Source organism: Accipiter gentilis, chromosome 28 (genome assembly GCF_929443795.1).
Source record: "Accipiter gentilis chromosome 28, bAccGen1.1, whole genome shotgun sequence".
NCBI lineage: Eukaryota > Metazoa > Chordata > Aves > Accipitriformes > Accipitridae > Astur > Astur gentilis.
Window position 1 is genome coordinate 4,072,860 of NC_064907.1, and position 15,305 is coordinate 4,088,164.

Sequence of the window (15,305 nt, forward strand, 5' to 3'; positions counted from 1 at the left end):
AGGATGGTGATGTCAAGTGACCTAAAGAAGGGCTTGTGTGCTCAGAGGCTTGCATCTTTGGTTTAATCATTTTAATTGGTCTACTGCAAAATATCGCCTTCACCTCAAATTTTGCTTCATTGGTAGTTAAGAGTATAATTACAGAATGTAAAACGCCTGGAGACGGGATTGTCATTTTAGGAAGTATTGTCGGTTTCGGCCTAAAAAAGATGGGAAGAAGAGCTCGTAAAATAACAAATGAAACCACTTCGCAACTCTGTAGGCCGTTGCCTTTCGAGACCCTTCACGAATGCTCGTTTCGGACTGGTCGTCAGGAAGGAGCGGTGATCCAGGCCCGTTCTCAGCAGGAGCCCAGAGCCACCTGGAGAACCCTCGCCCAAGCGCCTGGAGCTGCCCACCCGCGCTCAAACGGGCGGAGATGGCAGCCTCGGTTCGTGTCAGAGCCGTCCCTGGAAACACAAAACCGGCTTCCAGGGGAAACCGCCGGCTACGGCTTTTCTCGGGGCGAAAACCACGAGCCCCTGCGAGCCTCCTCTTGCAACAGCCCGCGGCCCCGGGGGGGAAGAGAGGAGAGGAGAGGAGGAGGGGGTGGCGGCGGCGGCGGGCCCGGGGTTGGTCACAGGCAGCCCTCCTGGCACTGCTGACGTGGTGCCAGGGACGAGGCTCTTTTCGGAGGGGAGGCGAGGCGAGCTGGGAGAGGCTGGGAGAGCCGCGGCCGCAACCGCAACAGCCGGCGCCCGCTTCTGCGGCAGCCTTCCTCCCGCCTCGTCTCCGCCGCCGGCCCTGGCTCTCTCCCCTTTCCACCCCCGGGCCTCGGAAGGGCGGAGGGAAAGGGCCCGCGAGGAGAGCCGTGAGGGGAGTGGAGGGGGATGGCCGGGGGCGAGGGAGCGGCGGCCGCTTCCCGCCTGCTCGGGGCACTGTGCCTCTCCGCCGTCGCCTGCTCTCAGCTGGTGCGCGGGAGGGAGACCGGAGCGGACTGGACCCTGGAGAAGGTGGGTCACCTTCGCGTTTCTCAGCCGCTTCTTGCCTCTCCCCTTGGCTGCGTGGGGCGGGTAGCACCTTCCCGGGAGGCCGGGAAAGGTCTCGCAGCCTGCTGCCCTCCCGCCTCGGGGGCGAACCTGGATTTCGGCGGCGGGTCACCGGCCCGCGCTCGGCGGGGGAAGCGCAGGTGAGGGTGGGTAACATGGCTTCCCTCTGCCCCGGGCTGATGGCCGCAGAGAACTAGCCTTCTTCACACGTCTGTCGTGTCGGCGGTGCCTTTTGCAGCGCCGGGGAATGGGCAGCTAGCGCGATAAGCTTTGTCGGGGGCAGCTGGTGAACTTGAGGGGAAACCCAAACAGGAGAAGAGGGGTCAAAATCTGACATTATATTCCATATAACATTCTATTAAACTCCAGTTTTTAGCGTGATCACAGTGATTCAGAGGACGGTGTCTTGGTTTGAGGAAACAAATAGCTCTTCCCTTCCAGCAGCAATGCACATTTAGCTAGAAAAAACAGGTAGGGGCGGTGTTGATAGCTGCTTCAAAATTGTTTCGAAAGGATGTAATACTCTAATATGTCATAGAACCACACTGTATTGTTTTTAATTCAAAGTGTTGTGTGAACTAGTGAAAAAAGCAGTCTCGAGATAATATTTAATGAATATTTAATGAAACAGTAATAAGCAATAAGTAATAAGTAAGAACCCCTGAGTTCTCTGTGTTAACAACTCTTAGTGGCTGATTATGAAACTCTAACATAGTTTCTTCATGAAGAACTAAAGCATGTGGAACATGGGAGAGCATACAACTGCGAATTACAGTCAATTAAAGGGTTCAGGAATTTCCAAGGGGAAAATATACTTCTAGGGCCCATCACCCGGTGTTTGACTGAACTCCGCTAATCCAGTGCACCGTTCTCTTCACCAGTATATCAGTGTCCAGGACAAACAGGCAAAATGAAGCTTCCCTTGTACCTTTCCACTCACTTCACCTTGGTCATTCCCTTTCTCCTTGATTTTATTCACTCCCCATTCAAATAAGTGCTGGGTTGTTTGGGTGTGTTTTTTTTTAAAAAAGAGAAACTTTGTCATTCTGTTCTATTAATTGTATCTTACAGTATATACAGCTCCTGTATAGACAACATATCTGTAACATAACTCTATAGTATGCACAGTACAGGTATATGCACATATATAATACATCTATAAGAATACATGAGGCTAAATCTTTAGTCATACTAGTTAATGTACAAGCCTATAGCCCCCCTGCTCCTTTTTTCAGCCCTCTTGAGCCACACCAAGACACTCTTTAGCTCATTCCATTCCAACTAGTCAATCTACTTGCCAATGATGTAAGTAGTATCATCTAACCATGGAACCATAGCATCTGAACTCCTCTGCTTGTGCAGACACTAACCAAGAACGACTTCCTCTTTTTCATCAAATACTTGGCCCTTGACAACTTTTGTTCCTTCTCCCTAAAGGGATGTGTGAGCCAGAAGTTGAAAGTCCTACAGTGTACAGACCTTCCCCTCCTTCTCTCATTGAGGAGGATGAACCAGGTCCTAAACTTAAGAGTTCTTAGAAGCTAACTTCCATTGGCACCAAGCTGAACTATACCAAAATCGGTAGGTAAGCTTGGGCTACTTGTAGAAGTTCAAGTCTCTCAGTTTTATGCAGCTTAGTGCGAATGGTTTAGTGATAGCCCTGTCATAAATATATTGTTCTGCCTTCCTGCTGCGGCCATGGAGGAAATAGGCATTGACCAACGCTGTAAGGAATGAGTCACCTACAGATCTCATTCTGTTTCTTTCTTATTTCATGACCACTTTTGTAATTCCTTTCACTTCCCGAATTTGAAAGTATCTCCATTATTAGAAATGGGAATTTATTCCTCTCTTCTGTTTTCATACGTTTGTACTTTAATAATAAGAATCGTGTTTCTTTGATGTGATTCAATGACCCTAATTACCAGGCATGCTCTATGGTTAGAAACAAGACAATTCCATGTTCTAATTGAGCCCGTTATTAATTCAAATGAAGGCATATTTTCTGAACTTCCTTAATTAAATTGTCCTCCTACACTCTTCTGAAGTGCATAGCTTTAGCTTTTCTCTCTCCTCTTATAGCCTGTTCCTCCTAAGCAGAACAGCTCCCTAACAACATTTTCTCATCTCTGCGTTTTCTACACTGGTGTAAATTCCACGGTATTAAACTTCTGGTCTTTCAAAAGACAGTTTATGCATCTTCTACAATGCAATTTCCAAACCTGTAAAAGTTCTTCTTTATATCAGATTAAATGCCATTTTTCTTTAACCCATGTCAAAATTTCCTAGCATTAAAAATGTTAACTGCACATCCTAAAATTTGGTGTCCTTATAGTCTTAAAATTCAGCTTTAAACACTATAGTAAAATTGGCATGGTAAGATTCAGTGTCTTTGTGTCTCCCCTTTACTAATTTCACTAGTAAACTGAAGTGGAATTAGAGGAAAGGTCTACACATAGATAAACAGCTAGGAAAAGAGAAGGGTAGAATTAAATGTTTACAGTGAAATCTAGAAAATACTTGTGCTTGTGCCTGCTTTGCTCAGCACACACACAAATGGAGTAGAAAAGAAGACAAATAGTGAGGCAAAACCCATTTTTTAACAATATTAATCAGTCAGGGTAATTAAGATCATTATAATGATAATTAACAGGTCATTATACAGGACTGCAGAAGATCTCAAGGTAAGTATACTTTCTGGCCAGGTAATGAGTTTCAGCAGTCATTTCATACAAATGTGAAAAGATGCACATGAGTGAGTGGGAAAGGAGGGGGAATGATTATTTTTTAGTAACATATACAATGATGGAGTTAAGAGTAAATACATCTATGAAAACGTCAGTTTGATGCAGCAGCAGCCCAAAACCAAGTAATTTGTTAAACAGTTTGAAGAAAGGAAAAGAATAAAATAGAAAATACCATTATCCTACACTGTAAGTTATGGGGCACTCATGTTCCAGTTTCCCTCCCTTTCCTCAGAAAGAATGAGGTAGACAGGGTACACTGAAGGACAGGAAGTCTGATAAGGCAGTTCTGATCGAAGAACAAGTAAACAGACCAAGATTTTTCAGTGGGAGAAAAAGAGAAGTAGAGGGAAGTCCCTGTGATAGAAAAAAGGAATGGATATGATAGGAGCATCCTATGATAGTCCCCAAAATAGGAATCTATAAAAACAGGAGTGGCTCAGGAAGTTCCTGAGGAGACAACTGCTAGAGATTGGATAGGTTCAACTCAGGTGCCCAAAGGGGCATTTGAGATGCCCTTGGGGATCCCACCTGGCATTCAGCTACCACTCCAGAACAGCACAAGGCTCTTGCACATCAAGGACACGCATTTGCGAGCCCCATGAGGATGTCTCAAGTATTCTAGGTCACCCAAAATAGCTCTAAAGGTCTCTGTTTAGGCAACAGAAAAGAAGCCACTTGGGAGGTCCTAGCACTACTATCTGCTGTCACAGGAGATGAGCTGCCAAGTCTGAGGTTAAGCCATGTGTCACAAAGCTGATGCATACCCCAGCTAGCCCTAAATGAGCTGCACCATGCTGTGTAGTCACACCAATACCACCACAGTAGGCAGAGGCTTCACTCTTTCCAGGACTGAGCTAGCTTATGTATTTCTTTGCAGTACTGCACCTCATAATGTAGACACAGCATAAAGCTAAATATTATTACTACTATAAAAAAAGCTTCTGGTGTTTGTCTCAGTGGAAACCTCATTTGAAGGTGAGATGGTAATAAACATGACTATATGTATGTAGAATTAGGGTACTAGAAAAGAGAACCCAAACACAGGTTGAGTTTTTACAGCTAGTTGATAGGTAAAAATTTCTCCCCATGTTTTTAATACTACTGTATTTTGCATGGAAATCAAAGATGCAGAAGCTACAGAACATAAAAGTGTCAATCATTTTTGAGATAAAAGCTTTTTTTTAAAATTACTTTTTGTTGTCAGTAAATCAAAGCAGAATAATGTATCACATTTACTGTAATTCTGAAGCAAACTGTGGTTAAAAAGGTCTGGTAATAGAGCAATCTTTCCTTTTTCTCCCTTCTACAGTATTCTCACCAACCAAGAATTTTACATTCTGATGCTATTCAAAAAGTTGCAGCAAACACAGATGTTTCTGAAATGTGGGAGAATGATTTGCGCCCTATCCTGATAGAAAGATACTCAGGATCACCAGGAAATTATATCGTACGACAGGTAAGACAGCATTTCCTGAAAACCTCTAAGAACATCTATTATTTATATTCTGGTAGCGCCTTTTGTGACCGCTAAAGGGACAGACACATTCCTTTCATTCGGTAGGATGAACTCTATCATTGTTCAAGTCTAGACTGCATAGAGCCTACATGACACAGCTTGCACTTTAGCTGACATTATTTCCCAGGGCTGCATAGCATGATGAAAAAAAAAAATTGTTTAAAAATTTATGTTTTAAGTTTAAAAGCTTGCCTCAGGTTTGTTACCCAAAGTACAGCACAACCCTTGTCCTTTCCCTCACATGAGCAGGTTTTTGGTCACTCATTCAAACCCCCTGGGACCATACATGGTGATGAAATAAATGACACTGTCCTGCCCTTTTTCTGGAGAGGTCCTACGCTGTTACACTCCCCTGTAGTGTTGCTTCAGATGGGTGTATCAACACAAAAAGGGATCAGAAGGGCCCAAATGGGCATGCAGATCAAATGGTCAACGTGACAAAGTGCAGCACTGGTCCAAGTACCATGCTAGCTCTGCTGGCCCAAGCACAGCAGTATGTTAATGCTGGCCTAACATATCCAGACTGCACCTGGCCCCAAGCCTGTAAAAGCTCCAGCAGATTTTATGTGAGCCACAAGGAGTTACAACTTGACTTGTGACCAACCACATGACTGGGTTGCTGCCCTGTTGGCACCTCTGCTCTGCACTCACTGCGTGGGCATCTTCAGGACTGTGTGCCATGCTGGCTCTGGACTACATTAGCCAAGAGCAAGGCTAAAACAGTGGTACAGCTGAGTTTACTAGAAGACATTCACACCATCTCACAAGCCTTCATTTACCCTTTAGGCAGTGACTCAACGGCTCCCAGATAGCCCTAACTGCAATCAGTTTATTTCCCACTCTGCAGTTGGTAGACTGGAAAAATACAGCTTTTTTATGCTTTGTGTGTGTGTACGCGCGCGCATGCGTGTGCGCACATGTCTCTATAGATTTAGTTTTGTGGTTTCTTTAGTGATACCCTGGAAGGCAGCCAAGTGAAAGGGAAAAAAGTAAGGAAAAAAGCAAACAATAAAACCCCAGCTGAGCCTAGGCTAGAATACCACAAATTATGTTCAAAATAGGATTATCCTGTTACAAGGTAACAGCATGTACCAAAGTGGACCCCTGCCAAAGGAAAAAAAGAAGAGTCCTCCATCATCGGAGCACAATGGCATTCAAAATGGATGACATTTCTTTGTTAAAGACACAGAAAAAGCATCAGACTCCTTTAAGGGAGAAGGCTAGTGCAGTCATGGCTAGTGCACACTGGGAACTCCATTCAGGCTTATATATTCCCCTTAATCCATAACAGACGTCCTTTGCTCTGCCTACAGATAGTGGATAGACCATACAATGCCATAAAAGCTTTCAGTGGGTGACCACAAACAAAATGGAAGTTTGTTCTAGCACTAAAATTTATGGCAATATTCCCACTGACTTCACTAAGAGCAGGACAAGTCTTCAAAGTCTATTTTCTTTTTTTTCCCCTTAGAGGCTTTTCCTAATGTTTATTTAAAGAGAGAGGAATCTGCCTTGAAGAAGCACTCTAGGGACCCATAAAAATAAGTTGCTCAACAGCGATGGCCCTCTAATAAGAGTTAGCCAGAACTCTGTACTAAGTATAACTGGGGTTGTTAAAGGTTTTCTCTTTAGGTAGGAAGATACCTAAAACGAATTATCTCTTTTATAGACTCACTGTCTTAATTTTTATCTTTACAGGAGCTATACTTAGAGGATTTCATTTTTAAAACATTGTTCTGAAATGTGTAATTCTTTCTTTAATTTACAGGAATCAGACTGTCTCTTATAGCCTTGTAAACAACTTATGTCACTTGAAAGGCAGATTTCTCTCTAAGAAAACCCACACCAAACACCACCACCCCCCCATGCCAGCTTTTTTTTTAAATACTACTGTGGCATCTATGTGTGGTAGTTGTCAAAATAGCCACACCTTCTCTGCAGCCAGTTCTGACATTGAATTTAAGGGCATAACTGAGTTTACATTTGAAGAGGTAAACTTTAAATCTGTCTGGTTACACCTGAAAAAACACTGGCCTGGAAACTTCAGAGATCAAGATCTTAATGTGTCATATTAATGGGCAGTCATTCAAAGCACCTTCAGACTCCAAAGACAAGAGACAAAAGGGAGAAATGAAAAGCAAGTGAGCCAGTCAAAGGCTAAGGTAGCAAAGACGTTGCTTATTTTATATAGTGATGTTACATTTTTTGCTATAAAATTTATCTTCTAGAAATATCGTGATATTACAGAAATAAGCTTAAGTGCCACTGTTAATTAGCTAATGACAATTTGTCTGCAATATCTTTGGGAAGCAAGCAATATTAATAAGATTTTTTTTTTTATTGTAGCATATCAAGCACCGTCTTCAAAGATTACAGGCTGGTTGGGAAATTGAAGAAGATACCTTTCAGAGATACACACCATATGGATATCAAACATTTTCAAATATTATCAGTACTCTCGACCCCTCTGCAAAACGCCATCTAGTACTTGCTTGCCACTACGACTCAAAATTCTTTGGACAACAATGGCAGGAGAGAGTGTTTGTAGGAGCAACTGATTCAGCTGTGCCTTGTGCTATGATATTGGAGCTGGCACGTGCCCTGGATAACAAGCTTCAATTAATCAAGGTAGTTTGCTTGTTTCATTTTCATTTGGTTTTGCAACAGCAACAGGCCTTAGGGCACTTCCACGTTCTCTCCCATAGCCTGCGTGCAATCTCTGATTGCTGTGCCTGTAGTAAAACTCCCATTGACTTCAAGAAGAACCGAAGAGAGATCTCTATCTCCCTCTTTAGAGTACATTATCACATTAAAACTCCTTATGCAAAGGATGGCTATCTAAAATTATCTAATAAATATATACTATATAAAAAAACAATTTATACATGAATAATATGGTTCATAGACTTGGTGAGAACCCTACTCGGAAGCTCCTATCATATCCAGTGACATCTAGGGTCATTGACAAAGTTTTGTTGCTTTCTGAATCTTGCATTTTAAAAATCTCTCAGTTATACTGTTTTGGGAGATGGATGAACTAACTGCTGTGCAGGACAGTTACACTCACATCCCTCCATCCCATAATGATTCAAGCTTTTCTTCTTGTTTTCCTTTATCAATTTGAATATTTATGAAACAAGTGATGGCTGAGTAAAGGAAAACAGTCAAGTAATAGCGTATAATGTTATCAGTCTGTGTTACCTATGCTATGAAAATCTGCTTCAAAGTGCTGCCATTGCTAGGCACAAAAATCTGTTGATCCTACAAGCTCTAAAAGCCTGTAGGATTACAAATTTGTAGGATTACAGATTCATGAGTGCCATCTACTGGTCCAGTATTCACTGTTTACAGAAGAATACTTCTCATACACTAACAACTTTCACAGGAAAAGGTCTCTCAAATGCTTTACAAAGTGTCAGGAATACACTCAGTTCAGGTATTAAGATTACCTGTCAGCAGTTGTCTCCAGAAACTGATTTGGTGCACTCTGACATTAGAATATTTAAGAGTTAGAAAATTAAGAGTATGCCGATATTTTTAATCGCAAAACAAAGCACTCCTGTAATACCTATGCCTTCATTTAGAAGCTTCATTTATAATAAATTTGCCTGATGGTTATTTATGGAACAACCTGCACACCGACTTAAAGACGGGAATTTTTTGCAAGTAATACATAATTTTTTGATTAAATTGTTTCATCATGTAGGATGACAGCATTTGACAAAGGCAACCTAATTAGTTTGCACAGGATACCATTTGTACAGCCTGTTAACAAAATATACTTTTGGATCCATCTGCTTAATACATTAGCTATGACCCTTTTGCTCTGCTCATAGTAGCATAACAGACTTTGTTATGTTTTCAGCCAAATCTATTTATACTTTGACTTGAAGCTGTGATTTTTATCTTGATGTTTCTCCAGTTTTTTGAGTAAGTTTAAAATGAAAAGGCAAAGACATCTCTATGTTATTCAGACCTGGGAATGTGTTAAATGGTCATAATAATAACAATAAAATATTACTTTCTAAAATTCAAGTGGCATTAATAGTTTCCTCCAGAATATAATGCAAAATGACTGCTATCAAAAGAGCTTGTGTCCTGTGCAAAGGACAAAGGGCAGCAAAGCAGTGCCATTAGAGAAATCCATGTATCGCTGTGAGCATAATCAATATCATCTTGCTTATGTGAGAGACATTTTATAGAAGTTTTCCACTACTGTTTATATTGGATCAGCTCCAGTAGTTGGGAGTGGTAGCCCACACAGGACATGACTGTTGCCAGTGACCCCACCTTTTTAACCCCATCATACACTTTCACTTGAAGTAGCATTAATTCATAGAGAGGTTAATGTATTTATAGCAACTGCCAAGGCTACAGTTCCCCAAGCTGTTCATATAGCAGAACCGAACTGGGTTTAGCCTTGTTGTAGATTATTAGGAAACGCTGGCAGTGCAAACAAGGCTTCAGTGAGTAAAGAGAGAGAGAAAAAAGGCTCCTTCTACATGGGGAAGAAATTTCACACAGATGTCTCCTTTGTGACCTTAAATACATTAATCATATATATTCTCCGTTTTTCCTGCTGTGTTATTTTTGGTTGTTGAAATTTTACAAACACATAATTCAGCTCCACTGGTGTACAACTGTAGCAGAGATATTACTCCTTTGTGGAGTTATAAAGTAATAATTTTAGCAGTCACATCAGGTGTTGTTGCTGACATGTCTCCTCGTTATTTGAGATGATGTTTCTGCTACCTACTTTTGCAGACCTGTCTCAACATATCCAGCTCATGTCCGCTAAAGTCAGAAATGAAACTTTTAATCAGAACCAAAATGATTCCAGGCTGGAGAACGTGTCACTGTGCTAGATAAATAATAATGACTGATCACTACCACTATTACAGCGTAATGTGTCTTTTAACAACCGTAGGAAGGTTTGCATAGGCTACCTTGAAAATATACCCCTACTGATGTTACTTATATGATTACAATATTTGTACTTTATTTAATGTTCTGGCCAGAATTAGTTATCTTTTAACTTCCTCCAATAGACCGGCTCAACGTCAAGACCAGACCTTTCACTTCAGCTCATTTTTTTTGATGGTGAAGAAGCCTTTGTCCGATGGTCCCCTTCCGATTCCCTCTATGGATCTCAACACTTAGCTCAAAAAATGGTATCTACTCCACATCCACCTGATTCAACAACCACAAATCAGCTGCAGGGCATAGTAAGTGGCTTCCACCTCCATAATGAGTAACAGTAAATTACATTTTTAAAATATTTAATTAGTAAGTAATTGGCCAAATTCCCAAGAGACAATGAACCCCACCAAAGTTAAAGGATAAGCAGGCTTGTGGAAATTTTGAGATGTGATAAAATAGTTGGCAAGAGCTTTTCAGGTAAATCTGCTTAGTTAGACTTCCTCCATGCAAGTATGAGGAGGAGTCAGAAAAATCAAAATACACAAACTTATAAGAATATAAGCTAGGATACCCACCTTCTTCAAGAAAGATAATTCAAAGTGATTAGGAAAGAGCACAGATATCGTATCAGTCTATGAACAAATCTCCCCTAGCTCAGCACTAAGCTGCAGCAAGCTCTCTGTTTCCCTCTGATTCCTACGAACATTCTGGTTGTCTGCTCCCTTCTCCCTACTGCCTTCTAGTTTCCCTACTCACCGCTGAGACACTTTTCTTCTGTCACTGTATCTTGTGACTCATAAAATGTCTTTACCTTGACAGACTTCTTGTTGTTCTCCGGGGAAGAAGCAATTTCCTCTTTCTCCCCACCTACCATAGTTTTTCTTTTAAAGGGATATAAAACACAAACTGCAAACAAAACAATGCAGTCTGCTTCAGCTTGAGGAACAGAGAAACAGCCTACAGTTTTCTCCTCAGAAAGACAGCGAAATGCATCAGATTGGAATTGGGTTCTGCTAATCAGTTCTTCTGGCACCATGGTAGAAAAGCCAGATCTTTGGCCAGAGCTATCAAAGACCTAGTCATGACCTATACAGAAACCAAGAGGTTTCATTGCTGCTGCTGCTACTGTTGGTTGTGGTGTAAAGAACTCTGTATTAAAGGTTCTTTCTTCTTTAGGACTTGCTTGTACTACTGGATTTAATTGGTGCACCAAACCCAGTCTTTCCCAATTATTTTCCTAACACTGTTCGATGGTTTCAGAGGCTGCAAGCAATTGGTAAGGAGAGGGGAATGGGCTTTTGGTGAATTTGAAAATTTAGTGTGTAGTTTCTGAAAATATTAAGTCCTGAATGTATTAAGTAAATCAGATTTTTAGATTACTTTTCTGTTTTACAGTTATAATATTTAATAACAGAAATGTTAAATTTGGTGCATCTTAAACCTATGCAAAGATTTTAATATTTAATTAATAAAATATCTGAGGAAGATTCCCAGATGCTTGGAAGCCATGAAACGTTCCATTAATGATTGTCACTCTGCGGTTATTGGGAACTGCTTCACTTCTGTTTTAGTTCTCACTTCTGTAAAATGAGGGTAATAGCACCAATCTTGAGGTCCTCTAAGTACTAAACAAATGCAAAAGACAGTCACCAACTCCTTTTTCTTCTTTGATGGAAAAAGTTTCCATGTGAGAGGAAAAAGAATTCAAATGTGCTAACATGCCTCTTACTGTCCAAAAGTTGTAATAATCACTTCCATTGTGAATTACAGAGCAAAAGCTACACAACATGAATCTGTTGAAGAATCATCTTGTTGAAAAGCAGTATTTCCAGACTACTTTGCATCGAGGGTTGGTTGAAGATGACCATGTTCCATTTTTATTAAGAGGTACCAGAAGCTTTTCTGTTTTAAAGTATAAGTTCAGTAACAAATGCATCATTTAGTGAACAAGCAAGTGCATATGATCCTGTTTTTCAAGTTTATTTGCCCCAACTTGAGGCTTCCAAATTCAACTTTACGCAGGCCAAAAGTCACAGCTTTGAAAAACACACCTAAACAAAAGCAGTGATAAAACATACCCATCATCTTTTTGCATGAGCACAGCTCCAGTGGCACAAAGATAATGGAAATTTCTGTCAGCAGTAGTGTCCTATGAAGATAAGCAGGTCTGATCCAGGGGGTATCACTACATACTACACTAGCCAGCTAGTTATTTCTAGGAGCAGTGAAACACTCAAGGATCATATTTTCAAAGACTGCAAAAATCTCCAAAGATCTGTTGTCAAAGTCACAGTAATGCTCACTATTACCTGTTCAAATTTGAAGGCACTGACTCCTGCAAAAACTCACATACTCAAGACATCCTTATACCCTAAAGAGAATGGAGATGTCACAGCTGTCAGCTTGAGGGGTGGGAAAGGTGCATAGAGTAGGCAGCAGAAATAGCAAAGGACACAATATGCTTGAAATCCGTCCTGGAATTAGGCACATACCTGAAACTGGGATTCCCTACCTAAGCATTTCTCCTGGCAGACACCTACGCCATAGCCTCTGACTTTGTGTTCATTCTTTTCCTTTGGGATGCAATCAAAGAAAGGGAAAGCAGTTGTTCTACTGCTGCCACCTTGTCAAGCTACAGGTCAGTGATTAAAGTACTTGTCCAAGTTCAAGATGCAGACTTGATGTCCTTCTCAGTTCAAGCACTCAGCAGAACATCTTCAAAACTAAGGTGGGCCAAAGAAGGATTAGTAGATGTAGTAAACTTTTCTGATTGAAGTTTTCCACTGTACAGCAAGGACTACCAAGAGTCATATTGTGAGAGAATGGTTAACCAGAAAGGAATGTAACAGTAGTTCAAGAAAGAGGGTATCTACCTGGGAGAGGAGGGAGGTGTCTTCATATCTGGCCCCTAATTTTACCATTGCTTATGCTGTTAACTCCAGAGTAATGTAAAACACGGACACAGCTCTGGAAGCAGGCACAAGAGCAGCTACACCTCTTCACTTCTAAGCAAGTTGCTCTCTTCACTGAGCTGTGGTTACTCTCTCCTGCTCAATGGCTTTTCAATTCCATGAATCTCATTTTTCTCACCAAGGCGGGGCCCAGGTCCAAAAAGACCAACACAGCCATAATATGCATGTCCAGGTATATCAGAAATCCTACATGGGAGAAGCTGATAGGGCAAAACAATGACCACACCTGTCGTGGTTTAACCCCAGCCAGGAACTAAGCACCACACAGCCGCTCACTCACTTCCGCCCCACCCAGTAGGATGGGGGAGAAAAATCGGGAAAAGAAGTAAAACTTGTGGGTTGAGATAAGAATGGTTTAATAGAACAGAAAAGAAGAAACTAATGATAACACTAATAAAATGACAACAGCAATATAAAAGGATGGGAATGTACAAATGATGCACAGTGCAATTGCTCACCACCTGCCGATCGACACCCAGCTAGTTCCCAAGCAGCGATCCCCCGTCCTCCCCCTCCCCCGCAGTTTACCACTTTATACACTAGATAGGACGTCCCACGGTATGGAATACCCCCTTGGCCAGTTTGGGTCAGCTGCCCTGGCTCTGTCCTGTGCCAACTTCTTCTGCCCCTGCAGCTTTCTCACTGGCTGGGCATGAGAAGCTGAAAAATCCTTGACTTTAGACTAAACACTACTTAGCAACAACTGAAAACATCAGCATTACCAACATTCTTTGCATACTGAACTTAAAACATAGCACCATACCTGCTACTAGGAAGACAATTAACTCTATCCCAGCTGAAACCAGGACAACACCTCAAAACCTTTTCTAGTAACGCAATTAACACCTAGTGAAGAGATTCCTTAGTGGTATGCAGCTGAAAAATGAGAGGAAAAGCAGTAAAACAGGAAAGAGGCTGGAGAGAAACAATGCTCCCTGCAAAAAGTGATCAAGAAGCAGAAGACTGATTTAAGTCCTCCTTTAACTAAAAGTTTCAGTGCATATAGGTGGCTTGATGTATATATGTATGCAGTGATACAGATCCTTTCAAGTGGAATTTCTTTTATCTGAGGATAATAGTGGTTCTATTTTACAGAGTAAAAATACAGACACCCAATTTTACCATTTATAGAGAAGACTAAAAAATATACTTCAAAAAGTGCTCAATCTTAACACTGTCACAAGAACATGGTAAATAGTTTTCAGTTTGAGGAGCTGCAGTGGTTTCTCTGCCCTTCTGTAGCTCCTAAACATGGTATCAACTACTACAATGCAAAGGATCTAAAAAAAAAAAAAAAAAAAGGCAAGTATCACAGTAAAACTACTAGCTACAGGTGCCTTAAACAAAAAAAAAAGGAGGTAAAAGTACTTAAAGGAAAGGAAGGTGCCAATTTTAAGAAACACACAATGAAATAAATGGGATGCAGTCACAGTCTTCACAAAAAGAGAAGGTAAAAGGAAGCTGCAGTAACACACACTCTTCTATAAAGTAAGCTTATTGAATAGTTACCTGACTCTATTGCTAAATGGCGACATATCAGTTAGCTTAACAGAACTTCTCCAATATTTCTTCTCCAAATTTCACTTTCCTCCTTACAGGAGTTCCAGTCCTACATCTGATTCCATCCCCTTTTCCGGCAGTATGGCATACCATGGAGGACACAGAAGAAAACCTTGACAAAACCACTATCGACAATCTCAGCAAAATCCTGCAAGTGTTTGTACTGGAGTATCTAAACCTGTGATAGACAAAATGGCAACAAATCATACTGCATTCTAAATACTGTTTGCCCACCTTCACATTTGCTATTCAACTGCATTGGAGAGCACTAAAGTGAAGCCAAACATAATGATAGCTCTTGCTAGACTGATTATAGATTCAACTGTTCCTGGCCCAATGTTCCATGTAGCCAAATAAGATAGCATTAAATAAGAATTAGTTTCAGCCTGGAAAGAATTTGATCTTTCCATGTCTTACCTCTGAATAAAAAAACCCAGGATTTTTCTGGATTGTTATCACTGTTTTATGTCACCTATTAAGATCCCAGGAGGGAACGCCTCCCTACTTAAGCATTACCTACAGTTTTTACAAGGTGTGACCAACTTTTGCAGTGTTCAGCAGT

General features: G+C 41.2%; 1 protein-coding gene across 1 annotated transcript; it reads left to right on the plus strand.

The window, feature by feature from the left end:
* The first annotated feature begins 600 nt into the window (after positions 1-600).
* On the plus strand, positions 601-15,192 carry QPCT (glutaminyl-peptide cyclotransferase). Its single transcript, XM_049831044.1, has 7 exons — positions 601-992; positions 5,085-5,231; positions 7,638-7,919; positions 10,340-10,516; positions 11,388-11,487; positions 11,982-12,098; positions 14,782-15,192. The coding sequence occupies exons 1-7, from the start codon at positions 870-872 to the stop codon at positions 14,925-14,927; spliced, it is 1,092 nt and encodes a 363-aa protein (XP_049687001.1). The 5' UTR covers positions 601-869; the 3' UTR covers positions 14,928-15,192.
* The last annotated feature ends 113 nt before the right edge of the window (positions 15,193-15,305 follow it).

Excerpts from the sequence above, each read along its gene's own strand:
- QPCT (XM_049831044.1), top strand. The coding sequence starts at position 870 with ATGGCCGGGGGCGAGGGAGCGGCGGCCGCTTCCCGCCTGCTCGGGGCA. Across the intron at positions 993-5,084 it reads CGGACTGGACCCTGGAGAAG|TATTCTCACCAACCAAGAAT; the intron begins GTGGGTCACCTT and ends TCCCTTCTACAG. Across the intron at positions 11,488-11,981 it reads TCAGAGGCTGCAAGCAATTG|AGCAAAAGCTACACAACATG; the intron begins GTAAGGAGAGGG and ends TGTGAATTACAG.